The following is a 20,161-nucleotide window of genomic DNA, read 5'->3' as shown; positions in this document are numbered from 1 at the left end:
AACCTACTCCTGCAAATTGCCCTCTGACCTCCACACATAAACACAGCATACATGACATAAGCACATGCTCACACACATAAGAAACAAATTATAACATAATAGTAAAAAAACAAAATGAACAAATAGCCCTGCACTGTCCTGCCCTTGGAGAAAGGTTTATTCATTTTATCATTAAAATACTTTTATTCAGGCGCCACGAATTCCCGAATTTATGATTTACCCTGTGAGCTCGCACTGCATCTTTGCCAAGTTGATGAACCTGTCCTGGGGAGGCTGGAATGTCGCAGGGCTGGAGCTTAATGGCAGTTTTACCTGGGCTCTCTTCAGTTCTTTTGAAAGCCTACCCCGTGTCTAACCTAACATCTTCGTGAGTAACAGGTAAAACCTTAATAAGAGTTATCAGCTCACTGGCTCACACCAACCCAAAGGCTAAGAATTCAGTCAGGCTGCTTCGGAGGCCTTCAGTGAGGTTGCTTCTCTTCTGTAGCCAGCCTACCTGATGTTTCCACGGATGTAATTTTGGTCTTGATTTATGACTTTCCTTGTTGTGTTATTATGGGCATTTTAACAAACTGTTACAACCTTGGAAGCAGGAATTTGGGGTAACCCACACCTGGACACAGTTCCTAATACTGGCTCCAGAATGAACTCTAGTCCCCTGGGAAGTGAGATCTGTGCTCTTTGCACGTACAGCTCAACAACTGCAAACCACAGTTTTTCACCCCCTGCTGAAGCAGCCTGGATCTTAAAGCGGCGAACACAGGCGGCTGACACAGCGGGTGGTGTGGGCTGGACGGCGTCGGACTCCGTGTCTTCCCCACCGAGCATTTGCCTGGGTTCAGCCTGGTGGGTGCACGCGGATTCCCGCCGGCGCGCACCCTGTGCACCCACGCCCAGCCCTCCCTCCCCCCTGCGGCTCCGGGGCGCGGCCAGGGCTCTGCACCCGCCCCGTGCGAGTCGAGCGCCCAAGTTCCTTGAAGGCCGGTGGTGGCCGCAGAGCCGCCCTCACTCCCTCCCTCCCTCGGTGACGCGCGTGCCCCGCAGCGCGCAGCCGCAGCGCCGCCAGCATGCGCGCCGAGGCCCGTGGCGGCCTGGAGCGCTTCTGCAGCGCGGGCAAGGGCCGGGGACTCCGCGCGCTACGACCCTTCCACGTGGGCGACCTCCTTTTCTCCTGCCCGGCCTACGCCTGCGTGCTCACCGTGGGCGAGAGGGGCCACCACTGCGAGTGCTGCTTCGCCAGGTACGCCACGGCGACCGTGCGGGGATCGTGCGGGAGGGAGGGGCCACCCGGGGCCACGTGCGCCGCACTCCGCACAGCCACGGCCTGGCCCCCGCCCCACGCGTGTCTGCTTTGACTCAGGCTTCCTGTCTGGGCCAGGCCGTCCCGAGATGGGCGGTTCCCCCACCCCCGAGGAGTGATGACTCAATCAGCCAGGGACCCTTCCGGTCCGGTCTGTCACTCTTTAGGAGGGAAGGTGTGGGACTCGCCCATGAGACTGCGCTCCTTGCGTAGGGGTGAGGGGGACACGGTTACTGGGAGGATATTTGATTGTAGTTCATTATATATGACCTATGTGTGTAGAAGTGTAACCATATCCGTATGCTATGCCTTGAGGTGGCTTTGATGCAGAAAGGTGCGTGGGGATTCCCCCATCCCGCTCTGTCCCTTCATTTTACAAAACACACTTTATCTTAAAGAGAAGAGATCATTTTACAGTTGGGAAACTAAAGCCCAGAGAAGAAGGGTGGCTGTGTATACACCAGGCACTAATTAGGGGCTGAAACCTGGCCTGGTACAGGGCTACCACTTCCATCCACTTCCCGTCCTCCCTGAGTCTGCTGAGGTAGGAGGTCTGGCTTTGGAGTTCAGCCTGTCCCGGATCCTCCAGGGAAGCCTTAGGAAGGGACCCTGCCTTACTTGCTTTGAAGGTCAATGTCTTTCTTCATCTTTGAAATGGAGATGCTGGCTTAGGTTAAGCTAACCTGAGGTTCTGCTGGGACCACTTGAGGGCTGGTCTGAGTCCAGCCCTCCACGCAGCCTTCAGCCTTCCAGACCCGTGTGCCTCGTTCTACGGTATGACAACAAGAATGGACAGAGGCAGAATATTAGAGTAATATCGGCCCGGACTCCCTGCCAGAACTGTCTTCCGCTTGGGGGGACCTGGAAAGGAACTAGACGCAGAACCGTGCCGTGGGCAGCGGAAGGGCTGTATGTGATGTGCCTCTTTGAATTGGTGAGCCAAGAGCTAAAGGGTCATGGCACCACTTTGCGACGTTTGAGTGAAGTGAGCATTGGGTTTTCCCAAAGTTAAAACGGCTGCTGCGACTGGTCCCTTGATCTTCTGAGCCTCGCTGTGGCTGGGAGTCTGCTGCAGTGTGGGTGTCTGCAGTACGGGAGCAAAGCGGGTCACCCTGCGCAGAAGGGGCCTCCTTCAGGGGTCCACGGTGCGCAGTGAGATGGTGTGGGCCTTGCCGAGTACATAGTAGGGACTCATGGTGCCTGCCAGTTCTCTCCTGAAATGAAATACCCGCACTGACAGCTGAGACTGCTTCTCCTCTGCTGGGAGTGGCCTGATGGTGCACACAGGCACACCCGCCTCTGAGAGTACCTCCTGAGTCCTGCTGTTTGTGGAAAAGTTTGCACTCTCTCCGCTTTATTTTTCTGATTGACATTTGTTAACCTCACTAGTTTCTGCCTCAGTTCCCTCCCCCGGATGCCCGATGCAGCACACCCCTTCCACAACCTCTTCTGTTTGGCTTATGTAAATTTCTGTCAGCAGCCAGAGTCCTTGGAAATCCACTACAATTTTACCCAAGAGATAAAACTCAGGAGACCCTTGCATCTAGAGAAATCTCTGAGGCTCATCCGATGATTGCTATTAAATCGGATTAGTTTTGCCTGATAGTTCTTCTAGAGTACATAATTTGGTCTCCTGTTGGTATATGACTAAGGCCTAACCTGTTCATATTATTAGACCCATACACGCCTCTGTAGAGTCTCAGGAGTAGGAGCAGTCCCCAAATGGGGGAGCATGGAGGTCCATGTGCCACACTCAGAGGAGAGCCGCTCCCCCCACGCCACCCCCACCCTACCCCTGTCCTTGTGCTGAAGTCTAGTGGGAACATTACTGCAGCAGTTCAGTGAGCCACCTCAACCGTAGAATTGAGCGCACTTGCTTCAGGAGTGAGTATGACCAAGAAATAATCACATTTGTTTTTCTTTTTGCTCTCTACAAAATTGGATCCTTAGTGCGGGGGGAAGGATTTATTTTTCTCTTGAGAGTTTTAAATTAGTATCACTGCTTTCTCAGCTTGATAGGTGACATTAGGAAGAAGCAGATCTTGCCTCAGCTTCTGGTAGGCGAGTCCTAAAAACATAAAAACTTCCAGGCGAAAGCCATCCCTCTTACACACATGCACACACATGCACGCATGCACACACGCATGCACACACACGCACACATACATGCACACACACATGCGTGCACACACCTCTATGTTTGTGTACGTGCTTTGGTCACTAGTTAACTTTCCACCAGGCTCTTAAAGGAGACAAGCATACACACGTGTATGTATGTACCTTCTGACTCTTGATTTAATTGGCTTCAGAAGGAAAGGCACAGCTGCAGCCAGGTGTTGACTACCTATATATACTAGGATATGCGAGAATATTCATTTGGTCTCTGGGGACAGAGGTCTCTCTCTTGATCTTTGTTCTCTTGCTCCTGGGACACCACGTGACAAGGACAGTGTCTGTTCTGAGCGCGTGGGAGAGCCCAAGGCCCTCTTGGCCCTTGCTGTAGAGTTGCACATACTTCACCTGGCTCCCACAGACAGCCTCCTTCGAGAGGTGATGAAAATGGCCTGTCATGAGTAGTTAGACTTTTGCCCTCCTGTCCCCAGGTTTGTTTCCTGGCAGTGTCCACCTTGCTTCTACCATTGCCTAAACTGGCATAACTGGCTTTAGTAGATTTAATGTTATTGTGAAACTGTGAAACCCTGGTGCTGTTTCCTAAAGTTCTCTGAACTGGATCCTGCCTCGAACTGCGGCATTGGGGGATGGTGTGCTGTTCCATGCTGTTCTGACTCCGGCTATTCAAAACATTCTCCGAGAACACGAGGAAGTGCGACTTTAGACGGTCTAAAGTCATCACGGTTTCTATGCACTAATGAGGATTTGGCCTGGTCTGTGAAGTCTGTGTTTATTAACTAAGTAGTCAGAGGAAGACACACTGACAAAAGATGTCCCTCTAAAAGTGACACTCAGGAATACAGATGGATAGCGTGTGACCTGGGCCTGGGATCCCAGCTGCTTGGGAGGCCGAGGCAGAAGGATGTCAGTTACAAGCAAGCTCAAGGCTAGCAGGAAGAAGGCTGAGAATTCAGCCCCGTGGGGATGCTGCTCAGGGCTTGGATGTGTGTGTGGAGCCCCAGCTCACCACTGCCCTTGTTTTTAGAGCTACCCAAGCAGGGCCTTGGCTCTAGAGAGAATGGGTTTGGATTCTGGCGTCTCTCTTTCCTGGCTGCTCTCTGTGGGCAGGGGGTGTTCATCCTCTGAGCCACTGGGTTCTTCTGCCTGTAAACTTAGTCTTTAAATACCCGTCCTGCTGAGCTAGTGGGAGGTGAGAGTGACAGGTCCCCACGACCCGGCAGACTGAGGACCTGGTATTGTTCTGCGAGGAGCTGTCATACAGCCGGGCGGTGGTGGCGCACGCCTTTAATCCCAGCACTTGGGAGGCAGAGGCAGGTGGATCTCTGTGAGTTCGAGACCAGCCAGGTCTACAAGAGCTAGTTCCAGGACAGGCTCCAAAACCACAGAGACACCCTGTCTCGAAAAACCAAAAAAGAAAAAAGAAAAAAAAGATACTGTCATACATTACAGTATAAGATAATGCAAGGGATGCGCTTTGCAAGGTTGGGGAAACCCTGGGATGTGGTACGAACTCTGTTCACTGTTCTGGGACTAAAACCAACCTCTCTCCTGAGTACTCCGGAGTGATCATGGTCTCTGGGGTGAGTTTTCACTGTTTCCTCCAAACCCAGTGTTGTCAACACTACACCCACATAGACAGGGCTCAGACACCTTATTCTTTTAGCATGAGATTAAGCCAATATTTAAGAGGAATGAGAGGAACGCAGAATCTTCCACCTAATCAGGCCATCAGGACTCCCATTTCCTCCCTCCACCGTGATTCTTCTAGAAACTGCTGTTAGAGTCAGGGCTGCAGCTTAAATCTGGCCTTCAGAAAAAGTCAGGATTGGTGAGAACTAACTCTGTTTTAGGGCTCAAAGTAGGGGGCAAATGCCCAAGAAAGTGTCTGCTGTGTTGCAGCGTTTTAGACTCTCTCCTTTGTGCTGGGGCTAATCATCCCTTCCTGTTACTATTAAAAGGAGAAATAATCACCCTTTTGGATCGACTTTCTTCCTGCCTCCCCAAGCACCTGGGATGGATTCTGCATGGAGGTGACCACAGCCCTGGTCCAGGTCTCTTTCATCTGAGGCACACGGCTGCTCTAGGGTTTTAAAAGCCCATTCCCTGCTTTGTAGAGCCAGCCCCCTCTGGCTCTGGCCAGCTCTTTGAACTGGTGTGTGTGTCCTGATCGTCCCCTGAACTAACCAGACCTGGAACCGGGCATCCAGCTTGTGCCTAGCTGAATTCTGCCGTCACTTTCCTGGGGGAGCCCACCAGGCCTGAGGTCTGGGGCTGGCGGGAGGCCACTGTGCCCAGGTCCCTGTTCCCTCTTACACACTTGTCTTGGGAAGCATCACACAGGCGCCTTTCCACCCACATCTGCAGCCCTCACATCTGTGGATTCTGAGAAAACCCGCCACACTAGTTTAGGGGTGCAGTTCTCAGGCAGGGGAATTGACTGAAGTACCTGCCTTTTCAGGATTGAACCCCCGACCCTGGCCTCATTAGTCTCTGAGTTGTCACAAAGCCCCGCACCTCACTTTGGGTCACTTCTGCTGGCTCCCTGCCTGCCACCCTCAGAGGCCGCCTATTCAATTGCAAAGGCGTTCACCAGGACACAATAGAACAGAAGGAAACCCCATCTCTTGGAGACTGCTCTGAACCGTAATATGGAATATGCATTTTAGTAGGAAAATAATACGGGGGGGGGGGGGGCTTGAAGGTTCTAGGAACGTTCCAAGGCACACTTGTGCTGAGGATACAGCTGTGTCTCCTCGAATCTTCAATCAGAAATTTAAAAATAGTGCTCCAGTCCTTGGGCCAGTGGATGAGCAGAAACCCGGTGACTCTCCGGGGCGAAGGGCGGCGTGCGTTTGCTGCTCAAGCATGCTGGGTGAGCACTTCTGCAGCACAGTGCATCTGAAAATCCTAAGGGCTTATCCGGGGCAAGGTCACAGTATCTCCAGACCAAATTGAGGGCTTACCGTAATAACAAGGGCTCTTGAGTGTTAGCTAGTAGATTCTGATTCCCTTCATTGATACCCAGAGGGCAGGAGTAGTTGTCAAGGAGAGGGAAGGATGCTCTCAGGAGAACTGCATCTCACACCAAGGCATACAAGCCAGTCCCAAGGTGCCTACCAGGGTACAAGTGAAAAGGATTTTATACCCTAGCACTTGGCAGAAGTTGCTAAAATCTGGAATGTTGCCAAATATGGAATGTTCTGGAGCTGGAGGGATGCCTCAGTGGTTAAGAGTGCTTTTGACTCTTCCAGAAGACTCAAGTTCAGATTTCAGCTCCAGAAATATGACACCTTCTGGCCTCTTTGGGCACCCTCACGCTTGTGCGCGTCCAAGCACACGTATGCACACATGCACACACACAACACCCGATGCACTTGTGGATGTAAAGGACCTTTCGCAGATGTGGGCACTGGCTCCTATTCTGCTGCTAGCTCCTGTGGTGACATTCATGTAGGACATCCTTCCTGCGAGCCCGGACAGCCTTGCCTGTCGCTTCACCAATCTGCAGTGCGTGGCTGCTGCTTCTTGCGGTGACAACCTCGACTGTCCTTCCAGCCTCAGAGGTCAGGGACTTCAGTTATGAGCCCCTGCATTCTGGAGAGTGTAAACTATGACTCCTTTTTACTGTTAAAGTATTTGTGTCTCCAAAGCACTCGCTGGGTTTTACATCCCTAGAAAAGACTGGAAAGAACCCCAGATCCCTTGTATTCCAGTAATATCTGCTATGGTGTCAACACACAGCACAGCCTGTTATGCCCAGATCCGCGGGGTTCTCACAAAAGCCAACAAAGGAGACCGAGTCCCATATGTAAAAGCAAAGAGCCTTTATTTTAATCAAGTTTGCAAACTCAATCTCTGCATGTCCAGTGTATTGGAATAACCAGAGAGCCCCAAGCTCGATTAGAATTGGGTCTTTATAGTAGTAAAGGATGGGGGTGAGGAGTCTCTGAGGTTCAGGACCCCCGATTGGCTGAGATGTGTCTACGGGTGTCCTGGTGAGGTGCACTGGCAGGTGGTCCTATCTACAGCGGTTGGAATGTCAGGCATTTCCTTTGAATGGTCTGCTTTTGGGTGGGGGTCGGGTAATCTCAGCTGTGGTGTTTTCCTGCTACCAGGTATTGCTTCAGGGTAAACTACTGAGACTCTAGCCTCTTCTTTAAATTCAGCTATGGCCAGAGTCCCAGGTGATAATGGTTGGAAGTAAAGAACTTCCTTTGGGTGACCTGCCCAGACTTAGATTAACATGGCTGGTCCCCCAAACCCTCGCCTCAAAGGATATAAAGACAGTACAGTTCTTTCCAGAGGATTTTTTTTTAATTTGTAGAGAGACAGATTGTGAGTCAGAGGAGAGCTTGTGGGAGTGGGTCCTGTCCAGCCGGAAGATTGCAGAAGACCTCTCTACCTTCTCAGCGGTAAACCTGCAATTTTCTGCTCCTCCCAGGAGAAACCCGTTTACAGAGAAAGGACCCCTTGTGCAACCTAGAGTCCTGTTAGTTTCACCTTCTCATAATATCAGACTATGCTTCCACCCAAGGTATCCCCAGCGTGCGTCGTTTATCTCATTATAAAAGGAGAGAGATGGGGTCTTAGCAGCCTTTGGGGTGGTAACTTGAGGGCCCAGCGTGTTGTGTGTGGCAAAGGCTAAGACAGCTAGCTGCTCATTCTCCCTCGAGACACCTGTACCCATACTTGGGGACATCCTGCCCTTTGCACAAGGCACCCGTACCCACACTTAGGGACATCCTGCCTTCTGTATGAGGCACCCGTGCCCACACTTGGGGACATCCTGCCCTCTGCACGAGGGACCCCATACCAACACTTGGGGGACATCCTGCCCTCTGCACCAGACACCTATACCCACACTTAGGGACATCCAGCCTTTGGCACACTTCTTTAAGATGCTTCTACTCCCACTCTGAGCTGTGTCTGTCTTGCTCTCTTTTGAACACCTTTCTCTTATTCCTCATGTTTAAGCCCGGATCTAAATAACTTTAATGAAATCTCCAATTCTACATCGTGAACTGGATAATCTTCAAATTCTTCTCAGCATGGAAGCCCTGAGCCCTGATTTGGCCTGAGTTGAGGTCCCGGAAAGCCTAAGGAACTCTTCAGGCTCCTGGGGGCAGCCTGCCTTCCACCCGGCACAGCACGCTTCCGTTCCAGCAGTTTGGAAAACTTAGGATAATAGTTGGTGCCTTGTGCCCTAAATTTTTTCTGGCTCCCCCAGTGGAGCGGTCAGACTTTTAACAAGCCTCAGAACAAAGCTGGAACCGAGGGGAAGGCTCATCCTCTCTGGGAAGAAGCCTCCCACTGCGCGTGGGTCCTGATTCACCGGTGCCTAGCGTTAATATGTGATGTGGAGAATATCTTTCACTGTCGCACAAAAACCAGCAGCCTGAATGCTGTCCTGGTCCCCTGACCAGGGTTATAATAGGGCAGTGCCACCGTCCTCCCATCTTTGTTCCTCGCCGACGGGACCACAGGCCTTGCTAGTGTGAGCACCCTCGCCGGGAGGGAAGCTAACTTTGGTTCTGATCGTCTTATTTCAGCCTCTGGGGAAGTTGGGCCTCACTGCTGGGCTTTTTGCCTTTTCTCTTTTTCATTTGTTCGGAGCCGCCTCGGTTAGGCGGAGCAGACTTGTCACCGTTAGTTAAAAGTAATTGTTATTGCAAGCCCCCTGTATGCCACTGTCAATCCCTTTCATGGTCAAACCCGGTAAGCATCCATTTCAGCACAGAAAGTTGAGAGTGGCTGGAATCGGATCCTTTTCATGTGGACCAACAGCACCTGCGGCCACCGGCTAACTAGCCGGGCTCATTAATTACATGGCTAACTTGTTGATCTCCGTGGCTCTCGACTTTTAGAAGCAGGAGAAAACCACTGTGTGTCTCCTCCTGTAGACAACGACAGGAGAGTCTTCCGCGCTCTGTTCCCATCGCTCATAATCAAATACTTGCATTTCCTATGACATTTCGTTTCCCCTATGTAGATAGTCATTTCTTCTTTAAGTTCAAAAGGCCTTCCTGTTCACAGCAAGTTATCTGTTTGCCCGTAAAACAAAGGCTTCAAAAACATTGGTCCTATAGCTGTGAGTCTGAGTGGGTGTGCTGAAGGTATTACTGTAGTTGATATTACTATAAAAAATACATAAAAGCACAAACTAGGCTAATAACACAATGCTCAGCATTTATTGAATATTTACCGTGTTCTAAACAGGTTACTAAAAACTTTGCATGTTTAGTTTTCATAGTGAACTCTTGAGGTACCAACTATATATGAATGTGTTACAGTGGCGGAAACTAAATTCAGGAAGTATTAACTGCTTATCATTTACAGCCGCCATCCCTCAGCCTGCCAGGCCCTGAGAGAAGACAAGGGAGTGCAACTGAGTCGAGGAAGAAAGGTTTGGACTCATCCCCCATGCACTAGAGAAGCAGAGCAGGGGAAGAAGGCTCAGGTTTTCTTTCTGGAAGCTTCACCAGCTTCTAGAGTCCTTTCTGTTGTAGTTGGGAAACCCAGGGCCAACGTTCCTCAACCAGACAGGTAAACGCCTGATCTCAGTTCCGCCATGAGTGCTGTTTATCCCTAAGAAAAGCTGCACAGGTCACAGAGTTCTTGTCAGTGTGGTTCCTACAGACTCCGAACCAGTGAGCCCCTCAGTTGGCTGTGTGAACGCAGGTTGGTGCTGCAGGTGAAGAATGAGCCTACTGTGTCTGAAGCCGTGGGTTCAATCTTCAGTGCTGGATAAACTGGGGCTGAATTTGTAATCCCAGTACTTGAGAGGTAGAGGTGGGAGGGTCAGAAGTTCAAGGTCATCCTCAGTTCCTTGCCAGTTGGAGGCTAGGCTGGCTCTGTGAGATCCTATCTTTAAAAAAGGAGCTGGAGGTGGCTCAGCAGGTAAAGACTTACTGCCAGATCTCATGACCTGACATCACTCTTTGGGACCCACACAGTGGAAGGAGAGCCAGCGTCTGTGAGTTGTCCTTTGACCTCCACACGCACGGCTGTGGCAGGTGTCTGCCTCCCCTACGAAAGTATTTATAAAATTCACCCCAGCACAGACCAGTCACAGAATTGGTGTGTCCCCTGCAGTCAGGGCCAGGGCTGAGGGCCTTGAGAGGTTATTAATGACCGGCTCATGGAGCTGGCCTCCTTTGTTGAGGACATTCAGACTTTCTGTTTTTCGTTTGGCACATCTTCCCCTGCGCCTCTGGGTTTTTCAGAACAGGTTACTTTGCAAGCCAAGTTTTAGCTCTGTGTGCTCTTCAGATGAGGCTTATTTCAATGTTTGCCTGTTCCTGTGGAGAAGACTCCTGTCAGTCATCCTCAGGCCCTCACAGGCTCACCTCTGCTCTGTCTTTTTCTCCCATGAACATGCACCTGCCGCCATGGTGCAGGTTCTAACTCAGTTTTGGGTTCAGGCTCAACCATGACTGTTTTTTTCTCCCATGTGTGTCAAAGTTTGTTTTTGTCAACTGGACACCAACCTAGACATGCCTGAGGAAAGGGAATCTCAATACAGGAACTGCCTCCATCAGACTGTACTGTAGGCAGACTGCGGGGACATTTCCTTCACTGACGGGAGGGTACAGCCCACCAGGCAGTGCCGTCCCCGGGCTGGTGGTCCTGGAGTACGGCACGAAAGGGAACCATAGGCAGTGTCTGTGGTCTCTGCTTCAGATCCTGCATCTAGCCCTTGACCTTGAGTTCCTGCCCTGGCCAGACAAACCCTAGGTTCTCACAAATCCCAGCAGCAGAGAATCGACCTAGGGCAGGGCTTGTTCGCTCTTCTCTGTCACCAAACGTGGAGTCCGAGTCTGGGGCCTTCAGAGGGGCCCCTGGGTGGTTCAAGCCTGAGAATTCACTCCACTAATTCAGTGAGTTCCTTTCTGAAGCACTGAAGCTTGTGAACTTGGTGTGTTTGTGTTGCTCTCAGCGCCAAGACATGTTTTCCTCCTGCGTGACTTACACTCGGTCCCTGGAGTCAGGCACGGCCTTGCAAGCTGTGGTAGTCAAGCTTAGTTCTCTGCGATGTTCCTGAGTCATCTTCTCCACCAGGGGGATATGGTGCCTGGACCAGCGAGAAGCAGGGAGATGTTTCAGTGTTAAGATGAGCAATCTCTCTGAGGAACTGTAAGCCTCTCTGCCGGTGCCAGCTCTTCTGGGGTGGGAGATGATTGGAGGAGGGACGCCAGCCACTGCAGCAGTGACCCCAGCAGGAGGGATGCAGACACTGCAGTAATGACCCCAGCAGGAGGGATGCAGACACTGCAGTAATGACCCCAGCAGGAGGGATGCAGACACTGCAGTAATGACCCCAGCAGGAGGGATGCAGACACTGCAGCAGTGACCCGAGCAGGAGGGATGCAGACACTGCAGTAATGACCCCAGCAGGAGGGATGCAGACACTGCAGTAATGACCCCAGCAGGAAGGATGCAGACACTGCAGTAATGACCCCAGCAGGAGGGATGCAGACACTGCAGTAATGGATCCCAGTGGGAGGGATGCAGACACTGCAACCGTAGATACCCACCCCCTAGCAGCAGGAATGCCCTTGCATCAGCCTCTCCCTGGTGACAGTTTGGCAATTGTTTGTACATTTTTGTTCTGACTCATTTTGTAGGCAGAGGCTGTTCAACTCACACATGCACATATGCATATGCACAGTAGTGCCTCACACATAGCTACACATACACACACAGAATAGCTCCTCACATACACACATACACACACACACACACACAGTAGCTCCTAGAGATCAAGAGTAGCACATCTTTGTCCTGTGACAGAAACAGGAAATCACATGCAATGAACAGGCCACGTGGACAGAATATAGAAGAGAGAGCAGGACCGTGAATGCAAGGTGCGCGTGCGTACCAGCCAGCCGTGTGCCGTGACACCACATTCAAGAACGGATCCCAGTTTGCTGCATGCATTACTTTTTTGTGCGTAGCTTTGGCTCATTTTTGTGTCCTGCTCCTGTGGTCCCTGCGCTCTAAGCAAAGTGTTTCTCCCCAGGTGCTGCCAACTCTGCACTGTGTCCCCACACCCCTTCCTAGGCTATAACTGCTATCACCCCTTCACGGGCTGTAACAATGCGAGTTCATTGATTTCTGAAGATGCTTAGTAAACACCAGAAAACCAGGACCAGCAAGAGTCTGGCATCCGCAGCCTGCTGACTGCAACGATACAGGCGATGCTGGGGTTAGGGCCTGGGCTGTAGTCACTGAGCCGGAGTGTGTGTCCTTGATCTCTTTGGCCGCCTTGGTGAGCGTTGGTGTGTGTTCTCTTCACTACTGCTCCTCAGGGGCCAATTGTGGTGTGAACCTTCTTGGGAAAGGTAAGCCTTGTCTGCAACACATGGCGCCTGTGACTGTCTGACCACGTGTCCTCTGTGTCTCTCCTCTCACCACTACGATGCCCTTTTCTGTTTTCCAGGAAAGAAGGACTGTCGAAATGCGGACGATGCAAGCAGGCGTTTTACTGCGATGCAGAATGTCAGGTAGGTGCGGGCTTAGCTGGAGGGAGGCCTCTTCTCCGGAGGTTGGGACTTGGGTGTCCTCTTCGCCATTAGCATTTTGCCTCACAACTCCCTACTCATGCGGAGTGTGCGCATGCACCCCCAGAAGTGACCAGCCCCGTGTCAGGCAGAGTGTGATGTGGAAGAGGTGGGAAAGACACCAGGAGACTGCCGGGTTAGCTGGGGATCACACCAAGGGTGACCGTTCACACCAAGGACATCATCAGCTAATTTTGGGAGATGTGGAGAACTGAGAAGTAGGAAGCTGCCTTCGTGGCCTACGTGCTGGTTGTCCTGGGTCTCTGATTTTAGGATTTGTACAGCAGCAGAGACTCCTCAGGCTTGGGCTGTTAGGACCCAGGATAATGGCAGCCGGGCTCAGATGCCAGCATGGCAGAGCAGAGGGTCGCAGCTGCGCAACAGAGCTCTGCAACAGAGCTCGTGCCCTCGCGCCTTTAAAGCAGCCTGGATTGGGGACCTGGGAGGTGAGGAGTTACAGATAAGTCTTGGGTTGGCTCTTGCAGTGTGGGACTGGGGAGATGAAGGAGGAAGCTGGTGTGAGACCTCTCAGGGTCCTTCTGAGGTTCAGAGAAGGGTGTCCCCTAACCTACAGTAAACTTCCAATGCACAGAAATGTTCTCTGTAGAAGAGCATTGCCAGGTCAGCTCAGGGGACGCATGCTCTTACTCCACAACCCTGCCTGGGCCCTCAGGCATGGGATATACGAGAAGCGTGTCTTTTAAAAAATGTGTATTTGTGCGTGACACATGCACGTATGTTCTCATATGTGTAGGTATGCACATATGTAAGCACACATGTGAGTGCATTGTGTGGAGGTGTCCTTCTTGATTGCTCTAACTTCTATTTGTTGAACCTGGAGCTCATGGATTCAGCTAGTCTGGCTAGCCTGCCTGTCTCTACCTCTCAAGTGCTGAAATTACAGACCGGCAGCCATGCTGACCTAGCTTTTTTTTATCAGGGTCTGGGGCTCAGAACTCCCGTTCTCACACGGGTGAAGCCAGGGTTTTCTCCGCGGAGCCATCGCCGCGGCCCTGCTGTGGGAGTTCATGCATCCTCTTGGTGGCCCTGCACATCTCCCGGCCTCACAGCCTTCTTTTCTTTCTCTTCAGGAACCTCCTACCACCTTAGCAAACACTCATGCTGTTGAGGGGATGCGTGGCTTAGGTGATCTTCACCTCCCTGTCCCAAAGCACCCCTGCAGCTCCACTTACCGTGACTGCTTTTTTTTTTTTTGTTTTTTTTTTTGTTTTGAGAACACTTAGCAGCAGGCGTCACTGCTGAGCCCTGTGACAGCTGAACACTAGGGACAGCGGCCACTTGCCAGGGTAGAGCAGCCAATGACGCTGATGCTGCGTGGGCTCAGGAGGCCATGCGCTGTGTCTCCTTCAGCAGGCTTCCTGAGGCGGCAGCCTGAGTAACGGCAAACGTATAAGTGAGTTTTGGTCCAGTTGGGGGGGGCAGCGTTATCTCTAGATGCTCTGACTTCTTGTGGGCTGGGTGCTTAGATTGCTGTGGCGTATGGGGAACACTCAAGGGACTGTGTGTTTATATGTGAGACAGACACGTCAAGAGAAAGTAGCTCAAGTCTAGGAGTGGTTTACAGTCCAGACGAAAGAGCAAGAAAGAAGGCATGGCCGAGCGGCAGGTTCGTAGGTCCCACTAACAAGCTCTCGGAGCCTGACTCGTCACAGGACGTCCCCAAGTGACACTTTCTTCAAGTGAGGTCACAGTGCCTGCAGTGGAGAGCAGGAAGGAGAGCACACGATGCCCTGGGCAAGCGTGTGCATTGTTATAAATGATACTAGATCCACGGCAAGGCAGATCTTCTGTAATTCCGATGGGATAGAAGCTTGGCTGTGTAGAGGCTAAAGCACAACAGGCTCATCTTTCTAGCCTAGGAATATGGCTGCCGTCTGGTCAGTATAAGGGGAGTCACACTCCTGAGACATTGAGCACAGTTCAGCAGTAGAGAATCTCAGAATGTGTGGCATGCTGCTTTGCCTCCACAACCCTTGGGCACACCGACAAAAGTGTATTTGCATAGGTCTCAGAAGGTGGCAGTATCTCACCAAACCATCCTGATCTGTGTTGGGGTTTTGAGGTGTCCCTGTGGTGCCTGATGCTCTGGTCTTCCTGGTTTGCAGCTCGTTTGTGGCGGGCTCACACTGATTAGCATCTGTGCCAGAATGATTGCTCTCCCTGAGAGTTTGCTCAGTGGCTCCCGAGGGCCAGCTGGAGTGTGGCTGTGTCATAGTGCGGTGGTGGGGAGGAGCCCTGGTGCGTGGGGGAAAGAGCCCTAAGACTGTTCAGAGGTGCTAAGCTCTGATAGCCCCAGTGGAGCCTCCTGGTCCCTCAGTCTGAGGACAAGGTGCTTGGGGACAGCCTCTGCAGCTGCGATTTCTGTGTTTCAACTGGGTGTCCCGTGACCAAGTATCCTTGTAGGTAGCACCTGTGACGTGGCTTCTGGAGCCTCTTATTTCTAAAGGTGGCAGGCTAGATTTAACTGAAAGTTTCCTTTTCTTTCTGGTTTTTTTTTCCATTTCTTTTTTTGTCTGTCTCCTGAAGAAACAGGCTCATGGCCACACAGGGTTTTCCAGCTTTGGTAATGAAGAACTAAATGACTACGGAGCCGTGTATTGTTCCAGAATGGCAGGAGGAGTTAGGGGGAGTAGATGCCTAGGCACAGAGGGCAGTGCCGGGCTGAAGCTCAGTAAGTGTCTGACCCCGTGCTGATAGGACCCTGCCTTTGTTGGGGAGGCCATGCATGGCCCAGCGTCCTGGGTACAGTGCTGTGAGCTCACTGTGGTCTCCTACCCAGCCCTGAGCTGCATGTGCTGTGGTCAGGACTCTGGGCTCCATTCGTCCACCATCACCATGAGGAAGAACGGCCTGTGGATGGGAGTTCAGTACATCTCTTCTCGGTGGAGAGTGCAGAATCCGCCCCGTGACCCTCAGTGCTGCCACGGTCCCTCTGAGTCCTTCCTACTCTTCCTCCTGGCAGTCATGGAGGCAGAACAGAAGCCCTGTGGCATGTTCTGGCTGTTTTGCCTGTTAAGTCTCCTCTGCACGAGGCAGGTAGACAGCGTGCATTTTGAGCAGACTATTGGAATAGTGGAAACCCCACTATTTCTTTCTCTTCAGAGAAAGAAAAGGGGGCTTTGTGGCAAAAATCTGGATACCTTATCCAAGAAGACAGACTTATTTGCTCAGCAGAAAACTCAATGTCATAATCACCTGCTTTTCCCTCACTCATAGTACGTGTGCCCCCTGACACAGTTCCTCACTCACAATCAGATGCCTCTGATAGAAGAGAGTGCTCTCAGTAAAGGCTGCAAGCAGAGCTTATGGGGATATAGCTCAGTTGGCAGGGTTCTTGCTGTACATTCACACGGGTCTGGGTTCGATCCCCAGCACCATGAGAATCGAGTTGAGTTGAACAGTCATTCACCTGTTCTCTTAGCACTTGGGAGGGGAGGAGAGAGTTCAAGGCCAGCCTTGGTGTTGTAGGAGTTTTAGACCAACCTGGACTACATGAGACTCCGTTTCTTAAGACAAAAACGGGAAGCAAACAAAATGCTCAAAACTAGCTGATACGTCTACCATATTCTAGTTCTCCTTTTCTTTTCAAAATTTTTAATTTTTCAGATGTGTGTGGGTATTTTGCCCGCGAGTATGTCTGTGTCCCATGTTAGTGCCTGGCGTCCATGAAGGTCAGAAGTGGGTGTCAGATCCTCCGGAACTGGTTACACTCGGTGCGAGCCTCCATGTGGGTGCTAGGAACTGAACCCAGGGCCTCTGAAAGAGCCGTCTGTACTCTTAACCACCGACCCATCTCTTCAGGCCCTAAATTTTTCAGTTAAAAATGAACAGTGCCATTGGAGTACGTACCTGTCATTTTCCCTTAATTTGCGTCTCTGGCATCACCTTCCGGAAAGAACCTCAAACGAACCAAAGTCGATTCTAAAGTGCATCATCGTCGTCATGACTTCTTGCATTTCCTGTCTCCTCGATTGTACTTCCTGTTCTAACATGGTCACACACTACTTGAAGTCGAACACTCTGCCCCCCCCCCCCTGCTTCTGGTGTCAGCAGCAAGGCTGGCTTAATTACTAACACTAATTAAGAGTGGCCGTGGGCCAGGTCTCTTCCTTACCGTATGCTGGAGCCCAGAATCACCTATGAAGTTCCTGGTCTGTGTGAGTGAATGCTGACTTTCTAGTTTGAAGGGCCTCAGTGCACCCCAGGCTCTGGGCCTGGTCAAGTGCCACCGTTGTCCATTTTGAAGGGCCTCCGTGCACCCCACAGGCTCTGGGCCTGGTCAAGTACCACCGTTGTCCAGTTTGAAGGGCCCCCGTGCACCCCAGGCTCTGGACCTGGTCGATTACCACCGTTGGAAGGTGTGAAATCACAGACTCAGAGCTGCAGATCTGCTAAGTAAGGAAGGATCATGTTATTCACAGCCTCTCGGACAGGTGCTCAGGGATTAAGAGCTGCGTGGCCTCCAGAGCTGCTACAGAGCACAGTCCGAATGGGGGTCTCTGAGGGTCCAGACCGGTGGCCATCCTGCTCCAGGACCTCTTGGGAGAGAGATCCATCATAAAAGTCAGTGTGAGATATTACATGAATATTAATTTTAAATGTTTAAATAATTAATTATTTGAAGAAATATGCTGTATCAATACAATTGAATAATTTTGATAAACAGTGTTTCTCTTTTTTCTCATGAGAGTTTATGCCTGGGAGACACCAAGCCCTGCTCATACTCGAGGAAACCAAGTGTAGAGACCCTGGGATTTTCAAGACAGGTTTTTGCTGTGTAGCCTTGGCTGGCCTGGAAATTGTTCTGTAGACCAGGCTGGCCTTGAACTCAGAGACCACCTGCCTCTGCCTCCTTAGTGCTGAGATTAAAGGGGTGTACCACAGACCTGGCTGGAGATCCGTCTTAAGTTCAAGTTCCTGGACTTCCAGGGGGACATTTGTCTCTCTGTCCTACCTGCTGGTGTTGCTTGTCCTTAGTCGTCACAGACTTCCTCGTCCCTTCCTCTGTACCCTGTGGCTGCCCAGGCTAGGGAGAAGTCTGCTGGACCCATTCCCTCCTCTGCCTCATCCCTGTGCCCTGTGGTTTAGACTCCAGCTAAAAACAGCTCTGTGCTCCCGGGGGCATATCTTATCTTTTCTTCTCTCTGCTCTCAGTTATATCGGGCACGGTGTTACTTAACTCCACCGAGCATCTTGGCACAGAACTCGAGCCCCGAGGAAGTGTCAGGTGCTGCAGTAAATCATGGGGATGGATTTTGTGTCTTTCCCTTGGGGTTCGGTGGAGGAGAGGGACCAGAGGTGGGGGGCAATCACCCAGCAGCTCTCCTGAATGCCTTATGAATACCGGACTTGGGTATAGGACCTGGGGTCCCACCTGTGAACAAAGCAGAGGGGAATCCTTTATTCTAATGGGGTAATCATGTCATATGCAGGGAGTCATGAGAACTGAGAAGCAGAACTCGAGGGGTGGGAGAGAGAGGAAAGGGCTGTTTGGGGCAGGTGGCTTGAGAAGGCGACCATGGAGGAACAGAGGTGTGGAGACCAGGGACAGCCAGGGAGCAGTGTGGCAATCTGGGAGCTAGAGCTACATAGCAAATACTGCAGGGACCCGGCCTTGAGAAGGGAACAAGGATGATGCTATGGCAGCCGAGAGTGTGCCAGCCAGGCCGGGAGAACTGCTGGCCTCGCGGCCTTGCACGTTATGCTGAGGAGTTGGCCTTCTGTGCAAGCTGAGAAGACCTCAAGGGTTCTGAGCTGAGACCCCGGTTCTCTTTAAGGGTGCCCTTCTCCCACACTCAGTGTTCCAGAGGCAAAGGGAAAAAACAAGCCTGTACCTAAAGGAATGTGGTAGTAATCTTGGCACTGCTGGCTGGCTGACTGGCCCTGGTGGCAGAGAGATGCGTCTGCACCCCGCTCCCCATGTGTGGAGGTTTGTGTGTGTGTGTTGTGGACTCAGAGTCAGTCACCTTTGGGTGCCATTCTTGGGGAGTTGCCCACCTTAGGTTTTGAGCTAGGGTCTCAGTGGCCTGAGGCTAGCCGGTTAGGCTGGGCAGTCCAGCCAATGAGTCCCCAGGGATCCTCCTGTCTCTGCCTCCCCGGTACTGAAATTACAAGCACCCTACCTCACTCAGCTTTTTTACAAGGGTCTGGGGGCTCAAACTAGGGTCCTGTTGCCTCCAGGGTGACTTCAGGTGTTTGTTGTAAGCTTCTGAAGGAATGGACTTGATATTTGCTGAGCTGAGGAAGGCAGAGGGCAGAGCGGCACAGGCCAGTGTGTGCAGGAGAGTGTTCTGGGCTCGCAGAAGTCCACAAGCATCCAACAGTAGTCCACTGTCCTCCAGCCCCAGCTCCTGAGCTCCCAGCTATTTCTGCCAATGCTGAGGTTCCTTCCCTCTCTGTTGCTGTGGTCAGAAAGGAACCCAGAGAGGAAAGGGCTGATTTGGCTTGTCTTTCGTGGTCATACATCCTAGACAGCAGTCAGTGTGGGCCTCACAGCATGCGCTGAGACAGAAACCTTGGAGGAAAGCTGCCTGCTGGCACGGTCAGGTATAGCCCAGGCCCACCTGCCTAGGGATGGTGCCTCCCACAGTAGGCTGGGCCCTCCCAAATCATAATCAATCTTACTGATGTGGTCACAGATCATTCTGGTCAAGGCAATTCTTTATTTAAAGTTTCCATCTCCGATGTGTCGGGTTTACAATGAAAGCTAACCAAGACGGCTGCTTTTCTTGACTCGGGTTGTTCTGTGAGAAGCTGCCGCACCAACTCCACAAAACTGGCTGTTGTTTTTGTTTTCCTTTTGGAATCAGTCTGTAGTGACATTGGGGTGACAGGTGGGTCTCCAGTGGCCTTCCGTGGTGCCTGTCACCAGCTTCTGTGCTATCATTTGCTCTCACCCAAAGTACTTCCTTTTTGATTTTCAAAGCGCCACTGTGTCCTCTGCCACCCTCCCGCTCTCTGCAGCTGGGTTCCCACTTTTCCACTGTTGACTGCAAGCTTCACCCCTCTACCAGGGGCAGAAAGTCTTCAAGGCAGGATACGAAGGGATATAGTTGCTCTAATAGAAGAATCTGAAGGACCAGCATCGCTAGATTCCCCAGTTGATGTTTTTGCTGGGCCCCAGGGGCATGGTAGAGTCTGACTTGTA

The 20,161-nt window shown here is 51.6% G+C and overlaps 1 protein-coding gene across 1 annotated transcript in view; it reads left to right on the top strand.

Annotated features, from left to right (window-relative positions):
• Positions 1–997: 997 nt before the first annotated feature.
• Positions 998–20,161, top strand: part of Smyd2 (SET and MYND domain containing 2) — a 43,816-nt gene continuing 24,652 nt past the window's right edge. The window contains exons 1-2 of the mRNA XM_075989448.1: positions 998–1,240; positions 12,873–12,936. Of these exons, the coding sequence (XP_075845563.1) occupies positions 1,068–1,240; positions 12,873–12,936 (237 nt within the window). The 5' untranslated portion in view covers positions 998–1,067. The remainder of the gene's footprint in view (positions 1,241–12,872; positions 12,937–20,161) is intronic.

The sequence above is a fragment of the Microtus pennsylvanicus genome, chromosome 10 (genome assembly GCF_037038515.1).
Source record: "Microtus pennsylvanicus isolate mMicPen1 chromosome 10, mMicPen1.hap1, whole genome shotgun sequence".
Classification (NCBI taxonomy): domain Eukaryota; kingdom Metazoa; phylum Chordata; class Mammalia; order Rodentia; family Cricetidae; genus Microtus; species Microtus pennsylvanicus.
Note: the sequence above shows the minus strand (reverse complement) of the source record. Positions and strands in the feature narration are given on the sequence as shown.